Source organism: Dama dama, chromosome 14, assembly GCF_033118175.1.
Source record: "Dama dama isolate Ldn47 chromosome 14, ASM3311817v1, whole genome shotgun sequence".
Lineage (NCBI taxonomy): Eukaryota > Metazoa > Chordata > Mammalia > Artiodactyla > Cervidae > Dama > Dama dama.
In genome coordinates, this window is record NC_083694.1 from 31,372,561 (window position 1) to 31,397,002 (window position 24,442).

The following is a 24,442-nucleotide window of genomic DNA, read 5'->3' on the forward strand; positions in this document are numbered from 1 at the left end:
AAGTCTCTTATCCCCTCAAAAAATCTTCACTTCGCCACAAGTACCAGTTATAAATTGCAGCTAACATTTAATGAGGGCTTATGTGTCAAGTACTGATCTTTACCCTTCTTTTTTTTTTTTTTATTGTGATAATCTGTAGCTATTTTACTGTCCTTCAGCCCATTAATCCAAAGCCTCCCTGAGGACAGACACTTTGTCTAGTTACTTACGATATCCCCAGCATGTGGTATGTCTAACGTATAGTAGGCACTAAATTAATAAATGAGTCAATGTTTTAAATGCTTTAAATATTTTTAAAGCTGTTGGTCAGGACTTAAAGGGTTAAGAAAATGCAAAGGAACAGAAAGTAGAGTGAATTACTTCTAGTAGAATAAATATTCTTTAATGAAACTTTTATTTTAGTCTGTATGCATGTGCGCATGCTCAGTGGCTAAGCTGTGTCCAACTCTTTGCGACTGTGTATGGACTTTAGCCCGCCAAACTCCTCTGTCCATGAGATTTCCCAAGCAAGAAAACTGGAGTGGGTTGCCATTTCCTCCTCCAGGGGACCATTCCGACCCAGGTATCGAACTCCGGTCTCCTGTGTTTCCTGCATTGGCAGGCAAGTTCTTTACTACTAAGTCACCTGGGAAGCCCCTAGCCTATATGTATATGACCCATATAAAACATATTTTTACTTATGGCTAAGAGTTAAAAAAAAGTCTGAAGAATCACTGCTTTATTTGAATTATTTCATTTGTTCCTCACAAGAACCATGTAGACAATATCATAACTTCTACCTTAAAATAAGAGAAATGATGTTATATATGATGTTCAAGATGACAGACTATCTACAAGTATGTCACTTTTATTAATGATGTCACGATTACTATTAGTGAAACTTTAGTTAATTCAGATTTTCTTGTGATGCTCATCGGGCTTAATTAACTAAATAAAGTTTCAGTAATAGTAATTGAGACATGATTAATAAAGACAAACATAGGCTTTCAAGGCAGACAAGTCTGATTGAATTTAATACCTGGCTCTGCCACTAACCAGCTATGTTGGCTTTGGTCTAACTTAACCTCTTTGACCTCTATTTCCTCATGTGTAGAAGAGGGACAGTCATAAGGTTGTAAGTTTTAAGTGATTTAATGTATGTAAATAGCCTAGACCACTAAATAGAAGCTGTTGTGATTAAAATAATTATTAGTGGGTTTCCCCGCCCTCCCGCCCCCGGGTCCAATAAATCACATTCTGTCCAGTATGAGAACTGGACAGAACAGGCATAGAGCCGACCAAGAGTTTCTGCGGGCCTCGGGTAAAAAAGATGCCCAAGACAATCAGGGAGTTGGTTCAGGTCACTAGGGGAATCAAAGGAAACAACGCTGCTTAAACGTAAAAACAAACACAACTATTTAATCCTTCCACAGCAACATCCATCTTCTTTCTCTGCAGTCTGGCAAAGGCTGAACCAAGGTGTCAGGAATCGCACCAGGTCAGCTCCTAGCCACGAGGTCTTGGTATCAAGGGACTAGGGCACAGAGGTTCGGAGAAACTCACCCCGGAGACTACGTTGATACTGCCCCAGAATCTCCTCCAGGGTAGAGTTCTCCGGGGACTTCGCCATGCACAAACTCGGGGGCCAGAGATGGGAGTTGCGTGGGGAAGTGTCCAGTGTCCTCCCCTCCAAGAATAAGAGGCCTCAGCCCCCACGATGCGTCCGCCTGCTTCCTCCAGTTGCTGTCACAGGGGAGCAAGGAATCCCGGAGATTTCGGGCCTTTTTCCACCCTCGGGCCCTCGTGGTGGACGTCGGAAGCTGTAGTCCTCAGTGTCTAGGTCTACAGTCTCGAAGTTCCTACGAACCCGCCCAAAGACTACAATTCCCAGAGGGCAACGCGCTCGAAGCTCACGCTTTGGCGGTTTGGCGACCAGATCCGGTTGCCAAGAGACTGCGTGGAGGCTCCGCCCATTTCTGTAGCCCAGTCAGGCTTAGTCCTGCCTTCATCCTATCCTGCTGTCTGGACCACCTAACTGACAGAAAGGGCTCGTTGGAAGGCTTTATTTATTCTTCTAAATTCACTAATATGCAGTTGATCCTTGAGGATTCTCAAGAACGCAAATAACGAGCTCCTACACCCTTCAGCCGCCTCAACATCTCTCAACACTGCTAAATAAATTTTCAAGAAGCAGCAGCTCTGAATTTCCCAAACGGCGTAGATTGTGAAAGCGGCTGACACTAGCAATCATATCAAGCCCAGCGACCCGACAGCAGCTTGGAGTTGGCGCACTGCCCTCTGGGAACTGTAGTCCCAGCCCGTTGCGGTCCCAGCTAAAGCCCGGGTCCTGTTCATTGTTGAAGCCGGTCTTCGGCGTACGCCTGCGCAGTCAGCAGCTGGAGAGGCCTGTGGTTGAGACCCCCCGCACAACTCCTTTTCATTGTCTGTGCTCGGCGCCTGCGCAGTAGGAGTTCGCCGGGACTGAGCCGGAGCAGGGGTAGGGCCGGGCTCCTCGCCCTCTCCCCAGGCGCCTGCGCACTGAGCGGCCGCTCCTTGCCGTTACCGCTATGTGCGGAGCGTGTGTGGAATAACGTTATTGCCCAGCAGCGCCGAGGGGCCCAGAGCTCGACCGCGGCGGCGGCGGCGACGACGACAGGGTGGGGGAGGACGCTTGCGAAAGACTCACGGGACGCGGCGCGCCCCGCCCCCCCGTCCGGTCCCTCTCAGCAGTGAGGGGTAAGTGATGCGCTCTGATGCCGTCGCCGCCGCCTTTCCACACCCTGTTCCTCGGGTTTGCAGCGGGGGCTCGGGCGCGGCCCGCAGCGGGCGAGGGTGCGGGCCAGCGGCGAGGGGCGCTTCCCCGAGGCTCCGCGCGCCGCCCCCTCCCCCGGACCTGGGACTCGGCGGGGACGCCCATCCCCCCCTAGTTCCGCCCCCCCCTACCCCAACCCCCAACCCCGAGTCCCCCGGTCCAGCGGCCCGGCTTCCCCTGCTAGTGTCCACGTAGTGAGTCGTCTTTGGCTGTCCTGGCTTTGAGCGGCCCCCTCCTCCAGAGCTGTTTGCAGGGGTGCGGGCCGAGCAGTGGAGGGAATGGCTACGCTGCAGCGGGAGAAGGGGTTTTTCCCGATCTGAGCAGCTCCCGGTGTCGACCCTTTTTGTGTGGTTGGTTTTGGGGTGTGGGGCGGTTTGGAGAGGTCTGGCGAGGAGCCTTTTGGACGTGGTGGGAGGGCGTGGAAGACGTGGTGTCACTCAGCCCGCCGGGCCACAGCACCCGCGCAGGCTGTGGCTCCGTAGTAACCCGGGGGAGGAGAGAGTGGCTTCCTGTCGACTTCATTGTCCTGAGATTCAAATGTGGGCTTTGGTATGGGTCCCTTCGTTTCTGCCAGGGAAAGAAGAATTAGCAGCTGCCTAACCAGGGGCGGAAAGATGTGGGATTTGGCTCCTAAGTCATAAAATCTCTGTTTTTTTTAAGTGTTGAGCGTAGTTTTTGGTTTTTGTGTGTGGTTTTTTTTTTTTTTTTTTTGAGAATGTAAGCTCCAGGAAGACAGGGACAGTGCCTGTCCAAGCATTGCCAAGGTGATCCATGTAAAATTACTAGATCACGATGAAGAAAGGACCAGGAAGGGCCTGACGACAAAGCTGTTTGTGTAGCAGGAAGATGAACCAGCAGAATGTTTTTTCATTGGGTGGGTAACGCATTCACGTTCCTAAGGGAATAGGGTAGGATACATCTTTCCGTTGTTTTTTAAGCATTCAAAATTAAAAATAGGCCTGGTATATATTTCTGTTTCTGAATTTTTTAATGCATGTTTTTATTCTCTTAATAAAAATTTACCCGCTTGGAAGAAATGTGGTGAAGTAGATGATGCACTTGATTGAAAATGCATCGTTTAAAATGATTTTATTGTTAAGCTTTCAGTGCATACAATCGTTTGCTGGCGTTAAAACCAGCAAAAGAGATTGAAGCAGGAAGGGGAGGACCCGGTGGAGGAATGATGTGAAAGGAGAGAGTTACATTATGAATACAGTATCCAGATCTTCACTAATATAACGGTAGCGGGGCATGTGCAATGATTTAGGAATTCTACTCTGGAAATACTACATTGCACGTTACAAATCATTTTGTATTTTTCTGCCATTTCTTTAAGTAGTAAAACCAGTGCTGCTTTTACTTTTTCGTAACTTTGTATATTTTGTAGAATTTTTTTGTTTTAAAACTGAAAAATCTAAATGCACTTGACAGAGGAAGACATAAAACTTGGAAAGTCGACTGATTTGTCTGTCCAAGCCCAACTGCTAATGAAAGGCAGAATCAGATAAAACCAAGGTCTTTTTTGCAATGTGCTCTTTCATCTGTGTCCCTTGGTCCCCCTACCCTGTCAAAATTATGGAATGCTTTTCTGCATCCTCTTTGAGTTGTCTGTGACAGTCAAGTTTATTGATACCTCATAGTTGTATTAGTCTAGTCTTTTTCTTTTGATGTAAAAGTAATACTAATGAAGAGGAACTTTAGTTTATAAATTAACTTATTGATACAGGAAAAGATACCTTAAAGTGGACTTTTCATAAAACAGAAACTGTTGGAATTTTCCCCCTACTTCATATTAGTAACCATATTTTAATGTTATCTTCTGCTGTTCAGTACTATTTTATAGTATGATCAACTCTATAACTGTTAAAAATGAAACTGCCCTATAGGAACTCATGAAGTTCATCGTTCTTAAATTCAGTGAATTTTGTTATATTCAAGTTAAACAAGAGCTTACTGTTTGAGGGAAGAAAATTCACGTTGAACTTTTTTATTAAAATCATGCTCTTTTATTCAGTTGATTTTGCCATACAATGGTTTTATTGTCTTATACTTTTTTTTTTTTGTCTTATACTTTTTATCTTTTAGTTCTACACTATATTTTGATAAACTTTTAAAAGAGAATTAGTATGTCTCTTAAATTTCATCTTACTTAAAAGTAATCTGTAATCACCATGTGGAATTAAATCAAACTTGAAATGTATTCTACTTTTACATTTAATGGTGTGCTAAAATTACTTTATTATGGGAGTAAATAACCATCTGCAAGTTTTTCAGCTTTACACTGTAAAATTATCATACATTGTGTCTATTAGTATGAATATCTAGGTGATTTTTAAAACCCTGTGCTTAAGGATTTGTTTTATTTGTTCCAAGTATCAGTTTCTTGTTTCCTTTTATCTGTTTAAAAAAACCCAAAAGCCTCTGGAAACTAGTTTTATTGTTGCATCTGATAGTGATCAGCTATCACTCAGCTAGTACTAAATACTGTATATGTTTAAACTTGTTGTCAGTATGATTTTTACTCAACAAAATTCTGTCCCTGAAAAATAACTTGGTATTTTAATTAATGTGTAGTGATTTTCTTTTCTTCTTTATCATGAACACTGGGGGGATAAGCAGTATGCTGTGCTTATAAATATCTAACAGACAACATGATATTAAACTGCCAACTGAAATATCTGTATAGTTGTGAATTATTCTGCAAGTATGTAAAAAAAGAATTGCATACTGTCTGAAAAAAATTTGGTGGATAAATATTATTGACTGAAGCATTAAGTGTTGATGTGTTTCAGTAAGAAATGGGTTTCCTCTAATGGGGAGAAACCTCAGACTATTTTTATTTCATAAGCTTTTGTTAATAACTAAGATTTCTAATAACTATCCTTGGTAAAATGGGTCTTTATTTACTCAAATATTTCTTGAGGGAAGTGCTCAGCAATGAGTTAGCCAGTGTAGGCTGTCTAAAAGAGTAAGAAAACATCTGTTGTAGTTGTTGTTTGGTTGTTAAGTCGTGTCTGACTCTTTGCAGCTGTATGGACTGCAGCATGCCAGGCTTCCCTGTCCTTCACTATCTCCCAGAGTTTGTTCAAACTCATGTCCATTGAGTTGGTGATGCCATCCAACCATCTCATCCTCTGCCGTCCCCTTCTCCTCCTGCCCTCAATCTTTCCCAGCATCAGGTCTTTTCCATTGATTTAGCTCTTCGCATCAGGTGTCCAGAGTATTGGAGCTTCAGTTTCAGCATCAGTCCTTCTAGTGAATATTCAGGGTTGATTTCCTTTAGGATTGACTGGTTTCCTCTCCGTGCCCTCTGGTAGTATGCTTGATTAAATTGGATATATAGTCCAGTTTAGTTGAAATGATTATGCAACAGTATATTATATTTTGGGGGCAAAATAAATGACATAGCTGATATGTACTAAAGTAAATCCCACTCCTGTTCAAAGGGAGAAAGGAAACCAACAAAAGCAAGGTTATAGAAATTTCTTTCATCCAGTAGAGACTATGCAAAGCATAGAAGTAGAAATGAATTCCAAGCATGCATTGCATAGGTTTGAAAATTAAAAAAAAAAAAAAAACCAGCAGAGAACAAGTTATTATTTAAGTGTATTGGTGGCTAACAAATAATATAGAAAATACTACCGTTTGGAGCATATTTACTGAATACATGAGTGACGTATGTGTGCGCTTAGTTGTTCAGTCGTGTCCTAACTCTGCAACCCCATGGTCTGTGGCCCGCCAGGCTCCTCTTTTCATGGGATTCTCCAGGCAATGAGTAATACTTGCTGTGTATTGAGTACCTACAAAGTGTCAGGCATTTTGTGTGTCTCTGTGTAATTCATGCAGCCATTGTATGAGTGAGGTTTTATTTTACACTTAAAGTTGAAAATACTTGAGGTCCTGAGTTAGTGGATATTTGCCTCTGTGTCATTCATTACTCAGTGGTAAAGCCTATTAACTGAAACTTTGTCTTTTTGACTGAAGCCAAAATTGTTTTCACTCATCTTTTTCAGTAAGTTTTTAAAAATAACATTTATTTCCTTCTAATTCACATTATTTTAGAATCAGAGGAGAGTTTAGAAGTCATCTCAAACAAGGTGCCATTTATTACTAATCCCTGAAATCTTACTGAGGCCACCTTTTCCATGAGCAACACTTCCATGAACAAATGGCCATAGGATGGCTAATTTAGCTTTTGGAAATTATAATAGAATGCTTTTATTTAAACTGAGCTAGTATCTGCTTTACTATGTAACTTATTCCATTGGTTATAGTTCTTTTGTCAGATACGGTAAGGTTTTTCTCAATATAGTGGTTCTCTCCCAAGTTTTCCCTTTTCTAAATTAAATCTGCAACCTCTACAACTTCATATGATACAGTTTCCTTTACTTTCCTCATCTCTATCACTAGATAGCTATCAGTCAGTTTCCTCAGTGCTTTTCTTTTTCATTCTGATTCTGTTTCCACATATAGTTCTGCAGTTGTGGTCTGAACGCAGTGTAGTGAAATTATCCCTTTCCTTAATTCAAGCCATACAGTTGTGTTTACAGTCTAAAATTGTGTTAACTCCAACAACAGTAATATCTTACCAGTTCTAAGCAGAAAAATGCTGTGTGGCTTTTCAGGTTATATTTATCCAATTCAAGGGATTATTTTCTTTTTTACATTCTGTATTTCTACTTTTCTAGTGTTAAAAATGACCTTTTTTTATGAAATGATAGTGTTGGTAGGTAGTAAGTTTCTTTTGATATTAATCTTTGGGTTTTGTTTTCATGTTCTTAAATAAGCAATAAAAAGTTGGCCTTCTGTTATTTCCCATTCTGTTTCTTAGAAAAATTTGTCTGGAAATCACTGATGTGGTCAATATAAACATGCACCTTTTTTTATGTTAGGATCTTTCCCATTCTGTATATACATATAGATAATGTTTTTAAGCAATGTTTACCTTTAGCCCTTTTAAATATCATCTAATTGAAGGTAGTTAAAACTTGAGATCTTCTTGAATAATGATTCTGTCATCCAAGGGATTAGCTTTTCTTCCTGGCTTTTTGACATTTATAAATTTAACAAGCAAGCCCTCTTAGATCTTCATCCTGCGCATGTATTGGATATAGCCAAGGACATACCATGCAAATTTATAAATAGAAAAAAAGTTACATAAAGTATGCTGGAGGAAAAAGGTCACCTTTGTGTGTGTGTCAACAAGAATAGTGAAAACCATTTGAATGTTTTGTTTGTTTGTTTTTAATTAAAGAGAAAATCATTATATACTATAGTACTAAGGGAGTAGGTTGAAGCTTACTGTCTGGTGTGGATATAGATAATTATATAATTATATATAAAGTCAAGCATAGATGCTGTGAGTAAAAGTAAATCAGAGTAAAGAGATAGAAAGTGATGGACTGCTATTTTTTATTTATTCTTAAGTAGTCATTCACATGGCACATTAAAATGGTCCAAAAAAACTATTTGAAAAATAATGTGAAAAATCCTCTCACCCATCCACCTTATCTGCTGACTTAACCACTTCTCTCAATCTAATAGGTAATTTTTTAATGTATCCTTCCAGTGAGTTTTTTTCAATTTAAGTAAATACTGTATATACATTTATACTATTTACCCTCTTTTACACAAAGATAGCCTCTTTATACAATATTCTGCATCTTGAGAGCTATTAGAGACTGGTTAGGTAATATCACTCTTTGAGAAAGTAACTGCAGCCATGAAATTAAAAGATGCCTGCTCCTTGGAAGGAAAACAGTGACAAACCTGTGCTAAGTCATTTCAGTCATGTCTCTTTGTGACCCTATGGACCGTAGCCCACCAGGCTCCTCTGTCCATGGGATTCCCCAGGCAAGAATGTTGGAATGGGTTGCCATGCCCTCCTGCAGGGGATCTTCCCTACTAAGGGACAGAACCTGGCTCTCATGTCTCTTGCACTCATGGATCTTTACCATTAGTGCCACCTGGGAAGTGAAGTCGCTCAGTGAAGTTGCTCAGTCGTGTCTGACTCTTTGCGACTCCATGGACTGTCGGCTACCAGGCTCCTCTGTCCGTGGAGTTTTTCAGGCAAGAGTACTGGAGTGAGTTGCCATTTCCTTCTCCAGGGGATCTTCCTGACCCAGGGATCAAACCCAGGTCTCACGCATTGCAGGCAGACGCTTTACCATCTGAGCCACAGCCTGTGCCACCTGGGAAGCCCCTGACAAAACTAGACAGTGTATTAAAAAGCAGAGACATCACTTTGCCAACAAAGGCCCATATAGCAAAGCTATGATTTTTCCAGTAGTCATGTACAGATGTGAGAGTTGGACCATAAAGAAGGCTAAGCCGAAGAATTGATGCTTTTGAATTGTGGTACTGGATGAGACTCTTGAGAGTCCTTTGGACTGCAAGAAATTCAAACCAGTCAATCTTAAAGGAAATCAACCCTGAATATTCATTAAAAGGACTGTTGCTGAAGCTAAAACTCCAATACTTTGGCCTCCTGATGTGAAGAGCTGACTCATTGAAAAAGATCCTGATGCTGGAAAAGACTGAGGGCAAAAGGAGAAGGAAATGGCAGAGGATGAGATGGTTAGATAGCATCACCAACTCAGTGGACATGAATTTGAGCGAACTCCGGGAGGTAGTGAAGGCTCAGCTTGCTGCAGTCCATGGGGTTGCAAAGAGCCAGACACGACTTAGCGACTGAACAACAACAAGAGCTTTCCTAGGTGGATGGATGTGACCACTGCTGCTGCTGAGGTTTGAACAGGAGAGACAGTTGCAGTGAGAAGAATTTGTTATCAGGAATTGCCTCAGAGGCATTAGTTGTGTGATCTTGAGCTTGTCACGACTTAGCGACTAAACAGCAGCAGGAACAAGGTATGTCACTTAATTTCAGAAGTTCAGTTCCTTTGTTTATAAAATAAAGCTGGCAATAGTCCAACTACCTCAGAGGTTTATTTTGAAAAACTCATTAGATGGATAGATAACAAAAGACATGAAAGTTGTAATTACACTTAGTGATCCTCTTCCCACCACCACAGGTATGGTACCATTTGATGTTAGATTTGAAGAAATGTTTCCATCAAGCCCAAAATATCTGTAATGAATGAAAAAATAAAATCTGCCAAAGGTTTTAGTATTTTTTTTTTAAAGAATGAACTTTTTTCATTTGTTATTTTTATTTTAATGTTTTAAATTTATTATTTTAAAAAATCTTTAATATTTATCTCTACTAATTATTGAATGATCAGTTTATTTTTTAGTTCAGAGAAAACACAAGCCTGTAAATATTTTTATCAGTACACCTTTGGTTACGTTCCTTAGATTTTACATATACTGGTCTCAGAGTTTCTACTTTTTAAATTATTTTATTCCTTTTCACCAGAGTAAATTCGTGAGATAAGTTTTGTTGTAAAATACAGAGCCTGTGTGTATGTGATTTATTATCGTTCTGGATTTTTTCCCTACTATTTTTAATGAAAATTGTTAAACATATACAAGGATATTGAAACAGTTTCATAGTGATGACTCACATACCTACCATTTTGATTCTGCCATTAACATTATGTTAGTTTTATCATGTATCAGGCCATAAACCTTTGTCTATTCACCAGTCCCTCTTACCTTGATCCATTTCAAAGTAAACTGTAGAGGTATGTTTTTCACAAAAGGGTTCTTAAATCATTTGAAATTGTTTCAGGTTTAAGTTTTCAGAATATACTTTTGAAATATTTTGTAGTAACCACTGTCATATTAAATAGTAGTTTAAAAATGAAGTATACTGTTTTCTATTCCAGTAGTATTACTGAGGGCTTCCCTGGTGGCTCAGCTGGTAAAAATCCACCTGCAATGCAGGAGACCCCCGTTTGATTCCTGGGTCAGGAAGATTCCTGGAGAAAGGATAGACTACCCACTCCAGTATCCATGGACTTCCCTGGTGGCTCAGATGGTAAAGAATCCACCTGCAGTGCGGGAAACGTGGGTTCAACCCCTGTGTTGGGAAGATCCCCTGGAGGAGGGCATGGCGCCCCATTCCAGCATCCTAGCCTGGAGAATCCCCATGGACAGAGGAGCCTGGCGGGCTATAGTCTATGGGGTCTCAGAGTTGGATACGACTGGGCGGCTAAGCAGAGTATTACTGAACTCAGTTTTTCTGTAAATAGCTAGCTGACAAAGTTGACACCAGTGACGCAGGAAGACAGGACATTCATTGTTTGTATGTTCATCTGTGTGTGTGTGCTTTTGAAGAGGAATGGTAGATAGTTTGGTTTTTGTTTTTGATTAAGCTGAAGAGCTATTGAAGAAAACATATACTGTTTCTCCCATCCAAGTACTAACAACGTCCGACCCTGCTTAGCTTCTGAGATCGGGCGTGTTCAGGGTGGTATGGCCGTAGACTACACTGTTTCTCTAATTCTGCTATTTCCTTCAGTCACAAATCCAGAAATGAAATATTTCTTCTCAGTTCAATACCTCACTGCCTTCCACTTCCACTATTCCCCTACCCTTCTTTTATGTGAAAAAGTCTGTGTTGGGCCATTCACTAAGTATAAGACCCTTTGCTTGTGGTGAAAGAGCATGGTTCCACATTAAGATTTTAAGTGGTTCCTGTAACAGATTCCAGAATGTTAAGGATCTACTATATGGACTAAAGAATTTAAAATTTGTAAATTGGAGAGGTGGAAACAAATAGAATGCAATTAAATGAACAGTAAATAAAGTAAAATTTAGACATTTATTTGGGGAAGGTGGCCTGAGGACAAGAGAATGGGCTTTTAACTGTCTTGGAGAAGCAAGTCTACTGATGATTGTTAATAACATTCAGAACATAATTCATTAATAGAATCTAGCACTGTTTTGCTAATGGATTTTAGGTTACTTACAAGTTCATAAGTCTTGTTCACCAAAGACATGATGAAGTTTGTATAAGATGGATATTTCATCAAAGAATACTATCCGATGACCATTTCTTTTTTTTGAATTTTCAGGGGTCTAGTTGTATCACTAGGGTTTCTAATCTCGGTCTTGCTCTTCCTGTTCTCTCTTCTTCCTGGGTGCAATCTGTAGTTTTTTCCTCCAGTCTCAGCATTCTAAATCAAAACATTGTGTATTTCTTGTGTGCTCAGTTTCAGTTCAGTCACTCAGTCATGTCTGACTCTTCACAACCCCGTGGACTGCAGCACACCAGGCTTCCCTGTCCATCACCAACTCCTGGAGCTTGCTCAAACTCATGTCCAGTCAGTTGGTGATACCATCCAACCATCTCATCCTCTATTGTCCCCTTCTTCTGCCTTCAGTCTTTCCCATCATCAGGGTCTTTTCCAGTGAGTCAGTTCTTCACATCAGGTGGCCAGAGTATTGGAATTTCAGCTTCAGCATCAGTCCTTCCAGTGAGTATTCAGGACTGATTTCTTTTAGGATTGACTGGTTTGAACTCCTTGCAGTCCAAGGGACTCTCCAGAGTCTTCTCCAACACCACAGTTCAAAAGGCATCAATTCTTCAAAAATTCCTGTGCACCAGTACTTTGTAAATTTCTTTCTCTTTATTAAATTACAGCCCATTCCCCCCATTCCCTTCTCTGCCATGTTGTCACTCCAGTCAATCCAAGTTGAAGTGGTCTTTTTGAAGTACTGGAAAATACATGTTTTCATGTACACATTTTTTCAATGATTTATCTAAATAAAGAGAGATTGGGGGAGACAGTACCTGGGTTCTTGATACTGTCATTTATCAAGATAGAACAGAAGGAAAGGCAGATTTTGTTCAGAGGATGGAAAGATGCAATTTTTTTTTTTTCAGATTAATTCTGACAGGTGAGTGGGGACTTCGAAATGAAAATGATTTACGAGTAATTAGAAATCAGGTCTATATCTTATAAAAGAGGTTTTGGCGTGACATTTAGATGTGTCGCTTAATAAACTGTATTTGAAGTCCAGTACATCTGTCCCCAATCTTTTTGGCACCAAGGGCTGTTTTCGTGGAAGACAATTTTAGACAGTTTTTGTATGGCAACCTAGATCCCTCACAGTGGGGTTTGCAATCCTGTGAGACTCTAATGCTTCTGCTGACCTGACAGGAGGCAGTAATGTGAGCAGTGGGGAGCTGCTGTAAATACAGATAAAGCTTCATCATTCTTGCGCTGCTCACTCCCTGCTGTGCTGCCCGGTTCTAACATGCTACAGACAGTACCTGTCCATGGGCCAGGGGATTGGGATCCCTGGGTTCCAGTGGCTTCAATGAAGACTCAAAGAGAACATATATTGGGAACTAACCTCCTAAAAAATAAAGATTTAAAGAGAAAGTAGAGACTTACCAGAGAAGTCAGAGAAACCAAAGTAATGTTTCCAGAAGGTAAGAATGGTCGGCGATATTAAGAGGTGATGTAATAGGAATGTTAAAGATTATTGGGCTTACAATTATAAGGATATTTTTGACCATAATTCAGTAAGGCAGTTGAGAGGAAGAGAGAGGACAGAAATTCGGTAAACTGTCAGAAGATATTCAAGAATGTTTGAAAGGTAAGGAAGTTGGTTAGCAAAAACAGGCTGTTCTTTAAAGCCTAGCACCAAAAACAAGGAGGGAAAGCACTCTTAGACACTATATACTGTCTGTACTTTACTTTTTCAAGGTTTTAAAATTTTTTTTCATACTTTTTAATCATTTTAAAACAGTTTTAAATAATTTTTTTTGTACAATAAATTTTCAAGATGTAAAAACTTACATTTAAAAAATAATAAGCTCTTAGGACATATGATAATATATTTATCCCTTTATTTGAAAGTTAATTTTAGGACATAGATTCTGAAAGGTAAGATATTCTTAGGTTCATTTATATTCCAGCTTTGCTAGTGTATAAGTAGCTAGTTGTCAGAACTAGATTTTTAAAATAAGCTGCTGTCTAAGGGTATCATGCTCAAAATACAAAAGTTACTTTGGCCTTGGAAATCCAAATTTACTAAATATATGTACTGAGTCTTGCTCTAAAACTGCTTTCTCCTTTTTTTTTGATATTTATGTATACCATATACTCTTAAAAATAAGTTTACCATTTGACAGAATTCAAATATAATGATCAAAATCACTTCTTTAAAATGTAGTAAATGTATTCTTTGAAATGATATTCTGATAATTAAGAACCTAATTTTGTAAGCATCAGTTGTTTAATGAATTATATGTGAAAGAACAAACTTAAGGACATAGTAACAGTTGAAGCGACTATTGAAAATTTTTGGCCAAAGATAGGCTTGATTGCTTATGTAACTTACTAATTTGTATGAATGAATTCTGTATACCTTTATCATTGAAAATATCATGCTTATTTGATCAGACCAGAGTTTCTCTTTCCAATGTAAATTATTTTCATCTTCCTATTCTGTGTGCTTCTATTCGAAAGGTATGAGGTATTTAACTGAAGTTATCCTTAATGTAAATTATCTTGTGATTCCTGTCTGTATAAAGTTGATCTAGCTAGAGTACCCACTAGCGGTAGGTGAATATTTGCATTTAAATTAATAAAAATTAAAAAATCTTCTCAAATGCATTTGCCATATTTCAGGTGCTTAGTAGTTCACATGTGGCCTATGGCTCAGGTATTGGACAGTGTAGATGTTAATACAGAACCCTTCTATCATAGTTCTTTTGCACAGTACTGGTATATTTACTAGCATTATAATGTAACATGAAGGTAAAAAGAAATAGTGCATAATTCAGGCTAGTAATTAGCAACTTGTTATTAAGTAGTAAGTGCTTCTCTGATACATTCACAAAGTGTATCCTTGTCTAAAACATATTTTGAGACTTTTAAATTACTTTTTTGATTTCAGTTTTCATCTATTGTACTGATACTATTAGACACTTCCCAAACAGTTTATTTATAGTGAATTAGAGGAGAAAAGGTAGTGATGATAAGCAGAAAAGGTTGTTTGCTTTTTTTTTTTTAATTGAAGTATAGTTGATTTACAATGTTGTGTTAGTTCCTGGTGTATAGAAAAGTAATTCAGTTATACATCCATCAATATTGTTTTTCATATTCTTTTTCATTAAGATTTATCATAGAATATTGAATTATAGTTCTCTGTGTTGTATAGTAGACCTTGTTGTTTATCTGTTTTATACATAATAGTTTGTATCTGCTAACTCCAGATTCCTAATTGGTATCTGAAAGCCCAGGTTTGAATTCAGATAGCTTCTGTCTACTAGTATTAGATTTGTGACCTTGCTTAAGTCATTTAACTTCAACTTTCTTCCAGGGAAACATGTTTCTCACGTGCTTGTTTTGTTTCACTCATGCTTGTATGAAAGCATAAGCACTTAGTACAGTTACTGGAACAAAGGACATAGTTGATAAATCTTTGAATCTGAGTCTTAATTGATTTGTTGGTGTAAAACAAAATTATGTTTTAACAAAGTCATACAGTTCTACAAAAGCAAGCAAATCAGCTTTTACATTTTTCATAAACTGGCAGAGAAAACTTAGCAGTAACCTTTACTGCCTAGACAATTTATAGAAAAGCCTGTCATCAAATCTAAGTCTTTTGAAGATATATAGTAAACTCAGATATAGAATATATGATTATTGATATTAGAAATGTCATCTTCATTTTTCTTAATGAAAAAATTTTTTACTCTTTAATGCTGTTTTAGGCAAAAGTTGTTTCATAAATTGGGGTTTTTTTCCAACATGTATTTGCTTTTTTTTTTTTTCAAGATTTAATTAATAGTATATATGGTAGATTATAAAGTAAAATTTGGAGCAGTTGTTCCAAAATAATCAAGAGTATATGAAAACAAAAGTTTTCCCAGTACAGATTTTGTTCACATGATCATGGAACAAGTATCTTGGTAGGTATCCAAACTAAGCACAGCTGTGGATTTAACTTTTTGGATTAACTGTACTATTTCAAATGAGGGTGGGGATTTTAAAAGAAATACATTTTTCCCAGGAGTGTATTTCATTATCTCCCTCATCTCAATTTAATTATACAGCAAAGCTGAATTTTTGAATATATTCTTTCTTGAATATATCACTTTCTCAGAGATGTTTCCCAGACCACCCAGCCTAAACTGCACCACCCTAACACTTATATTATGCTCTTCTTGTTTTTCACGTTCGTATCTTCCCACTGTCACTGAAATTGTCTTATTCATTTACTTAGCTTTTGTTTGTCTATTTTTGCTTCCTTGAGGTTGTGAACTTTTTCTGTCTTAACACTCTCTCCCTCTTATTAGTGGGTCATACTTAAGTAACCTTATGAATGAAGAAAAATAGATTAATTCATTTTATAGTACTCTGTAAAATGGAATTTTCCAGTGTAACTGTTGTATAATGTTTGTACATTTCCTAAACCTTCTGTCATTTTTGTTGTTAAAAACAACTATGTGAATGTGTGTATATGAAATTCTTAGAACTGTCTGGCATATGCTTTCCTGGTGACTCAGATGATAAAGAATCCACTTGCAATGCGGGAGACCTGGGTTCGATCCCAAGTTGGGAAGATCCCTTGGAGGAGGGCATGGCAACCCACTTCAGGATTCTTGCCTGGAGAATCTCCATGGACAGAGGTGCCTGGCAGGCTACAGTCCATGGGGTCGCAAAAAGTCAGACATGACTGAGCGACTAAGCACAGCACAGCATAGCACATCTATTATTGTAAGTAAAAGATTATAGAAAAGTATGTGTTTGCCTTTGTAACAAATGGTCAGTCATGTCTGCCCCTTATTTGATCCCGAGTCCTTAGCTGAAATGTAGCCCTAATGTTTTCCTCATTTTCAGAAATATGAGGTGTCAGAGGCAGAGGCAGAGCTTTTAGTGTTGAGGATATTTTCGATTAGGGCTTTAGTAGGGGGAAAATGTGAAGTTGTAGTCCTGAATTTATACATTTATGTAAAATTTAGTCACTTATCTTTTAGGTACTTGATATGATAGAATAAAAAGACATGATATTTATAGCAGCTTTATTCATAACTGCCAAAACTTGGAAACAATCAAGATGTCCTTTCACAAGTGAATGAATAAATTGTCACTATCCAGAGAATGGAATATTATTCAGCGTTAAAAAGAAATGAGCTATCAAGCTGTGAAAAGATGCGGAGGAAACTTAAATGCATATCACTAAATGAAAGAAGCCAGTCTGAAAGGCTGATTATATGACACTGTAGGAAAGTGTGGGCACAGTAAAAAGATCAGTGGTCGCCAGGTTTGGTGCAAGAGGGTTGAGTAGGAGGAGTACAGAGGATTTTTTTTAGGGCAGTGAGAATACTCAGTATACCGTAATGATGGATACATGCAATCATATGTGTGTCAAAACCCCCAGAATGTACAATACCAAGGGTGAACCCTAATGTAAGCTAGGTACTTTGATACTGGTGTGTCAGTGTAGGTTCAAGAATTGTAAAAAAAAAAAAAAAAAAGTATCACTGTTAGTGGGGGATGCTGATAATGAGGGGAGCTCTACATGTCTACATGTTTGGTGGTTGGGAGTATTGGGAAATCTCTGTACCTTCCCCACTCAGTTTTACTGTGAACCTTAAAGTGTTCTAAAATAGTGTCTTAATTTAAAGTAATTTTTAAAGACATAGTACAGGTTATAAAGGCCTAGATGGGCAGTTGATGCATCGATATAGTTCATTTAATTTATAAGCTTTACTGCTCATTCAGATGACAGTTTCAGGAGGTGAACTTGATCACTTTTTTTTGTTGTAAGTTTTCTTTTTCCTTACTCCTACTGTTTGTTCATTCAGGAAACAGCTGGGCACTGGACCAAACCCATGGAGATCATTGTCACCCTTTCATGCCTGCTAATACCAGAAGAAAAGTTGTCATGTGGGTGATAGGGTTTTATTAAAATAAGGATTATACCAGTTGAGGAAAGCATTTTCAGCTGTGTAGATTGATAGTGCTTATGTTTCCTACAGCGGTTATTTCTTACTGCAGGGTTATGAGAGGAAGTTCATTCTCTGTAAAGCCATCTGGTGGTAATCAGCCAAGTGATTGCCAGAGCATAAGGATAGACTTTCCTTAACAGGTTTTTTTAGCTCAAGTAGTTGCATACACGGATGATCATTTGTGTAATAGTTTTATTTTTCTGCTCAAACCTAATAATCCAACTAAAATAGTTCTTTGCTGGGGGTTATGTGATGCATTGTTTCAAATTTCTTTCGTAATGTTATTATATATCAGGTACACTGTTTTTACGTATCACAAGGCTCTACATTACAGTAATTAAAATCACATACTCTTCTTGCTGTCGGTCCTTAATTTGAACTCTGACAAGCAACTTTAAAAAAAATATATAAACAAAAGCAGTAAAATATATGTAATGTTGAAACTTAAAAGTGTAATGAGAATGTGTTCTGTGGTGAACATTTGCAGTCCCTGTGTTTTTGTTTTTTTTTTTTAATTTAAAGCTGTAATACCCCATTTGTAACCCATTAGATCCTGAAATGAACTCTGATTTAATAAGAGAGTCAATTTTTAAAGCTGACTGTAGCTACCAGGAACTTGGAAATGGGACTGTGATGCTAGGTCAGTGTTTACCTCCTCCCTGTGACCTCCAAATGTCAGAGCTTTAAACTTTGGCAGCTGCTGCCAAAAGACCTTATCTGACAAGGAGATAAATAATAAGAGAGACAATTGAAGGCAGGGAGGTGGTGGAGAGGAGGGTGTTAACCAGGGTTTAAAGGCTATATTTAATTGTAGCAAAGGTTAAATGATTCATTTCTCACCCTTTATGCCTGTAGATTTCCAGATTATTCTCAACTCAAGAAGAGTTGTAGCAGCTCTATAGAGCTACTCATTCATTCATTAAAAATATCTTGTCACTCACACTGCAGAGCCGAGGAAAGGCCTCTCAGCCCTGTGCTGACTTGCAGTGCTGCTCCCCTCCGCGTTCCCCTCCCAGTCTGGAGTAAGGCAGCTTCTTGTTTGTTCCGGTATCACCTTAGGCTTGTCTCTGTATTGGCATCTACTGACCAGCATTCCCTATGGATTGAGTTCCTGGGGCAGGCTTTCTTTTTGTTTTTCCTTTGTGCACCTTGAATTCTCAGAGTGCCTGAATTTGGTAGGTTTCTCTTAAGCATTTCCTGAAAGAAGAGGGATGGAGGAATACAGACTTTGCCTGCCTTCAAAGAGCTCACCAACTAGAAACATATGGTAACATATTGCAATCTAGAGAACATAATCATATAATAAAATTGCAGATGTCAGTAATGCTATAAGTTATAGTTTAAATGATAGCATGGTAGATGTTTGAACTAAGCTTTGTAGGGCTGTAAAGTGTATTACTCCGCCATGGGGAAAGACTTCTAGGCAGCATCTGTTAATACTGCTCTTTTCATACTGTGAGATATCTTAAATGCTGAAATTAAGAAGCACAGAAGGTAGAGACTAATACAGTTTTGTATTATGTGTAGTCTGCAACATATCTAAGATTGTAGGCTTCTTAATTAAGTTATTCCAGTGTTAGAAATTGATGTAATGGGAAATGGAAGTTTGGGGTTGTATTTTAGTTATATTGTTAATCACTTTAAATGAAGCAAGAAAATGTGTTCATTTCTCAATAATAGGCTTTAATATTTTGTAATTCTTGTTACTTTTCTTTTTTTTTTTTTACATTTTATGATTAAAGCTCTTACCTCTTCTCATATCCAAAACACATACGCACATAAATATATATTTAAGAGTTTTGTTGATTTTCTTTTTTAGAATTATGTATAAAACTCTCAGGACCCTGAATCTGTTTAGCTTATTAAATCTAAACCTAAGCCATGCACATGTTAATTATATGTTCATGGCTAATGGGTGAGCATACTCCATATGGTCTAATCTCTGAAACTATATTAGTAAGTTTCTGAGCTAATATTTTAATCTCTTAAATTCCTCTTTAGATAAAATTCTTCCAGTTTATCAGATAATATGTATTAATGCCCTGGATGTATCAGATTCCTTTCTTTTTAACTCAAAGAATTTATCGCGAAAGGATTTTGCATGTTGTCAAATAGTTTTTTTGCATTGATCGGCATAATTAGTTAACTAATGCATTTCTGATGATTTTTTCTTTCATTTTAGTATTAAATTCTATTACCTTGATTCATCTTTATATGTTGACCCATCTTTTAATTCCAGGAATAAATCCCATGTAGCCCTGCAATATAATTTTTTTAATATTCTAGTGAATTCGATTTGCCAGTATTTTGTTGAAGATTGTTACATCAAATAATATATTAGTGTGGTTTTCTTTTCTTGTAGTTACTATGTCTCCCTTTGGCATCATAATGCTGCAGCCTCATGGAATGGATTAGGATGTCTTTCCTCTTCAATTTTTGGAAGAGTTTGTAAAGAATTAGTGTTAATTCTTTTTTGTAAATTGAGGTATAGTTGATTTGTGCTAAGTTGCTTCAGTTGTGTCCAACTCTGTGTGACCCCATGGACTGCAGCCCGCCAGACTCCTCTGTTCATGGCATTCTCGAGGCAAGGATGCTGGCGCGGGTCACCGTGCCCTCCTCCAGGGGATCTTCCTGGAGTAGTTGATTTACAGTTAGTTTCAGGTGTACAACATAATGATTCAAAATTTTTGTAGATTATACTTTATTTGGTATAATATTCCTGATGTGTACAATACATCCTTGATACGTGTTTATATTGTATGTAGTAGTTCATACCTCTTAATCCCCTCCCCATTTCCTGCCCTGCTCTCTTTCCTCCCTCTCACTGGGAACCACTGTATCTGCAAATCTCTTTTTTGTTGTATTCACTAGTTTGTTTTATATTTAGATTATACATATATGTGATATCATTCAGTATGCAGATGTCTTTCATGGACTTATTTCACTTAGCATAATATCTTCCAGGTCCACCCATGTTGTTGAAAATGGCAAAATTTTATTATTTGTAATGGCTCAAGTAGTATTTCATTTATATCCCACATCTTTATTCGTTCATCTATTGATGGATGGACTCTTAGATTACTTCCATATCTCAAGCACTATAAGCTCTGAACATTGAGGTATAAATTTAATATATCTTTGAATTAGTGTTTTTCTTTTCTTCTGATATATACCCAGGAATGGGATTGCTGCATCCTATGGTAGTTCTATTTTGAGTTTTTTGAGGAACTTGCATACTGTTTTACCAAGTAAAACAGTTCCCTTTTCTCAGCGTCTTTGTTGAGTTCCCTTTTCTTAACATCTTTGCCAGCATTTGCTATTTGTGGTCTTTTTTGATAAGAACCGTTCTTTTTGTGTGTGTGTGGCTTGGGATCTTAGTTCCCCAACCAGGGATCAAACCTGTGCCCACTGCATTGGAAGCAAGGAGTCTTAACCTGTGGACCACCAGGAAAGTCCCCTGATGATAGCCTGGTGTGAGGCTGACAGGTATGAGGTATCTTATTGTGGTTTCACTTTCCTTTTTTTTGGTGGTTAGCAGTGTTCAGCATCTTTTCATGTTCCTGTTGATGTTGAGTTGCATGAAATCTTAAGTGTTTTTGCCTTTTATCACATAATTTGGGTATTAAACCTTTATCATGTACATAATTTGCAAATATCTCATCCCGTTCAGTAGGCGGCCTTTTCTTTTTGTTGATAGCTTTCTTCATAGTGCAACAATGTTTTAGTTTGATGTAGTCACACTTGTTTATTTTTTTGTTTTGCTTCCCTTACTTGAGGAGAAATATCCAAAAAGACATTGCTAAGTCCATGTCACAGTGTACTACGTCTGTTTTCTAGGGGTTTTATGGCTTCAGTCTTTACGTTTAAGTTTTTAATCCATTTGCAGTTTATTTTTGTATATGATGTGAGAGAGTAGTCCAATTTGAGTCCTTTGCATGTAGCCATCCAGGTTATCAACATCATTTATTAAAGAGGGTATTTTTCTCCAGTGTACATTCTTGCCTACATGTCATAGATTAATTCGCCGTATAAGCATGGGTTTATTTCTGGGCTCTTTGTTCTGTTCCATTGATGTATGTGTCTCTTTCTAGACCAGTGCCATACTGTTTTGATTACTGCAGCCTTATAGTGTGATTTGAAAATGAGGACTGCCAGCTTTGTTCTTTATCAGTATTTTGGGGGGCTATTGAGTGTCTTTTGTGTTTCCACACAACTTTTAGATTTGTTCTAGGTATTATTTGCTTTTGGCGGTATGGACATTTTAAGTATTAATTCTTACAATCCATGAACACAGCATGTCTTTCCATTTGTTTGTATCATTTTCAATTTCTTTCTTCCGTATTTTACAGTTTTCTGATTATCAGTCTCTCACCTCCTTAAATTTATTCCAAAGTACTTAATTCTTTTTGATACAATGAGAAATAAGATTGTTTTCTTAAATTACTTTCTGATCATTCATCATTGGTATACAGAAATGTTGCAGATTTCTGGACACTAATTTTGTATACTGCAGTTTCACCAAATTCTTTAATGAACTTTAGTAGTTTTCTGCTGACATCTTTAGGATTTTCTGTGTGTAGTGTCATTTTGTTTGCAAACAATGACAGTTTTACTTCTTCCCTTCTGTTTTGTATTCCTTGTATTTCTTTTTCTTCTCTGATGGCTGTGGCTAAGACTTCCAGTTGTTAGGTAAAAGTGGTGAGAGTGGGAATCCTTGTATTATTCCTGATCTTAAAGGAAATGCATTCTGCTTTTCTCCATTGAGTATGATGTTAGCTGTAGGTTTATCATATATGGCCTTTATTATGATGAGGTATTTTCCTTCTGTGCCTACCTCCTGAAGGGCCTTTATCATAAATAATTATCAGATATTGAAAAGTCCTTGCATCCCTGGAGTAAATCCCATTTAATCATGGTGTGTAATCTTTTTGATATATTGTTGAATTTGGTTTGCTACTAACTTGTTTAAAAGTTTTGCATCCTGGTTCATCAGTGATACTGGCCTGCAGTTTTCTTTTTTTGTGTTGCCTTTGTCTAGTTTTGCTGCTGGGGTGATGTGGCTTCATAAAATGGGTTTGGAAGAGCTCCTTCCTTTGCACTCTTTTGGAATAGTTTAAGAATAAGTTAACTCTCCTCTAAATATTTGTTAGAATTCACCTGTGAAGCTATCTGGGCCTGAACTTTTGTTTGTTTGCTTGTTTATTTAAATTACTGATCAGTTTCTGTCCATTGATGTTTTCTGTTTCTTCCCAGTTCTTTATTGAGACAATTGTGTATTTCTGGGAATTTGTCCATTTCTTCTGGGTTGTCCATTTTATTGGCATAATATTGTTCATAGTAATCTCTTACAATTCTTTGAGTTTCTGCAGTATTGATGGTAACTTCTTTTTCATTTCTGATTTTATGATTCGTGCCCTCTTTTTTCTTGATGAGTCTGGCTATAGGTTTATCAATTTTGTTTATCTTTTCAAGGAACTAGCTTTAGTTTCATTGATTTTTTTTTTTTTAGTCTCCGTTTAATTCTGCTCTGATCTTTATGATTTCTCTTCTTCTAACTTTGGGTTTTGTTTTGCTGGTTTTTTTTTTTTTTTTTGGTAGTTCCTTTAGGCATAACGTTAGGTTGTTTGAGATCTTTTGTGTTTCCTGAGGTAAACTTGTATCACTATAAATTTCCATCTTTGAACTGCTTTTGCTGCAACCCAAAGACTTTGGATCATTGTGTTTTCATTTTCACTGTCTACAGGTATTTTGGGGTGTCTTCTTTAATTTTTTCAGTGATCCATTGGTTGTTTAGTAGCATTTTGTTAAACCTCCATCAATTTGAGTTTTGTATATTTTTTCCCCCTTGTAGTTGATTCCTAATATGATATTGTTGCTTCATATGATTTCAGTTTCCTCAGGTTTACTGAGTCTTGTTTTGTGGCCTAGCATGTGATCTCTCCTGAAGTATATTCCATATATGCTTGAAAAGAATGTGTATTCTGCAGCCTTTGGATGGGGTGTTTTATATGTTGCTATTAAGTTCATCCAGTCTAACATTTAAGATTAATGTCTCCTTATTGATTTGTTGAGTGAATGACTGTTCATTGATGTAAATAGAGTGATTAGTAAAAAATTAGAAAATGTAAAAAAGAAACACAGCTGAAGAATATATAACTGGAAATTTAAAATCCATTAGAAGGAATCGGCAGTTGGTTATATGATACAGAGGAATAGTCAGCAAACTGGCAGACAGAGTAGTGGCAGTCACACAAGATTAACAGAAAATAATTTAGATTTAAAATGAGGCTAGATTAAGAGACCAATGGCACAAAGTCAGGTGTAAAAACATTCACATTATAGGCTTCTTAGAAGGAGAAGAGAGAAAAGGACAGAGAATATTTTTGAAGATACAGTAGCAGAAAACTTCCCTAACCTGGGAAAGGAAGCAGACATCTCGGTCCAGGACATACAGAGTGTCCCATAGAGGATCACCCACTACATCAATATATATTCTAATTAAAATAGCAAAAATAAAAAATAAAGAGAATATTAAAAGCAGCAAGGGATCAACAACAGTTATATACAAGGAACTGAGCTTCTGCAGGTGAGAAGAAAGTGACACAATATATTTAAAGGTATGAAAGGGAAAAATCTACAACTCAGAAAAATCTACCAGACAAGATTTTCATTGAGATTTGATAGATCAAAATTTTACAAACAAGCAAAAGCTAAAAGAATTCAGCACCACCAAATCAGCTTTTCAAGAACGATAAGTGATTCCTTTAAGCAAAAAA

At 37.6% G+C, this 24,442-nt stretch overlaps 2 protein-coding genes across 18 annotated transcripts in view; one reads left to right on the top strand and one right to left on the bottom strand.

Annotated features, from left to right (window-relative positions):
- Positions 1-1,764, bottom strand: part of SDCCAG8 (SHH signaling and ciliogenesis regulator SDCCAG8) — a 245,892-nt gene extending 244,128 nt beyond the window's left edge. For all 8 annotated transcript variants that reach the window (XM_061160253.1, XM_061160254.1, XM_061160249.1 and 5 more), the window contains exon 1: positions 1,543-1,764. In XM_061160253.1, coding sequence (XP_061016236.1) covers positions 1,543-1,609 — 67 coding nt within the window. In that variant the 5' untranslated portion in view covers positions 1,610-1,764. The remainder of the gene's footprint in view (positions 1-1,542) is intronic.
- Positions 1,765-2,575: 811 nt separating this feature from the next.
- Positions 2,576-24,442, top strand: part of CEP170 (centrosomal protein 170) — a 132,752-nt gene continuing 110,885 nt past the window's right edge. For 9 of the 10 annotated variants that reach the window (XM_061160232.1, XM_061160240.1, XM_061160237.1 and 6 more), the window contains exon 1: positions 2,576-2,715. The gene's annotated coding sequence lies outside the window, so the exon portion shown is untranslated. Of the gene's footprint in view, positions 2,716-3,493; positions 3,666-24,442 lie in introns of those variants that run through there. The other variant, XM_061160233.1, reaches the window with a different exon arrangement.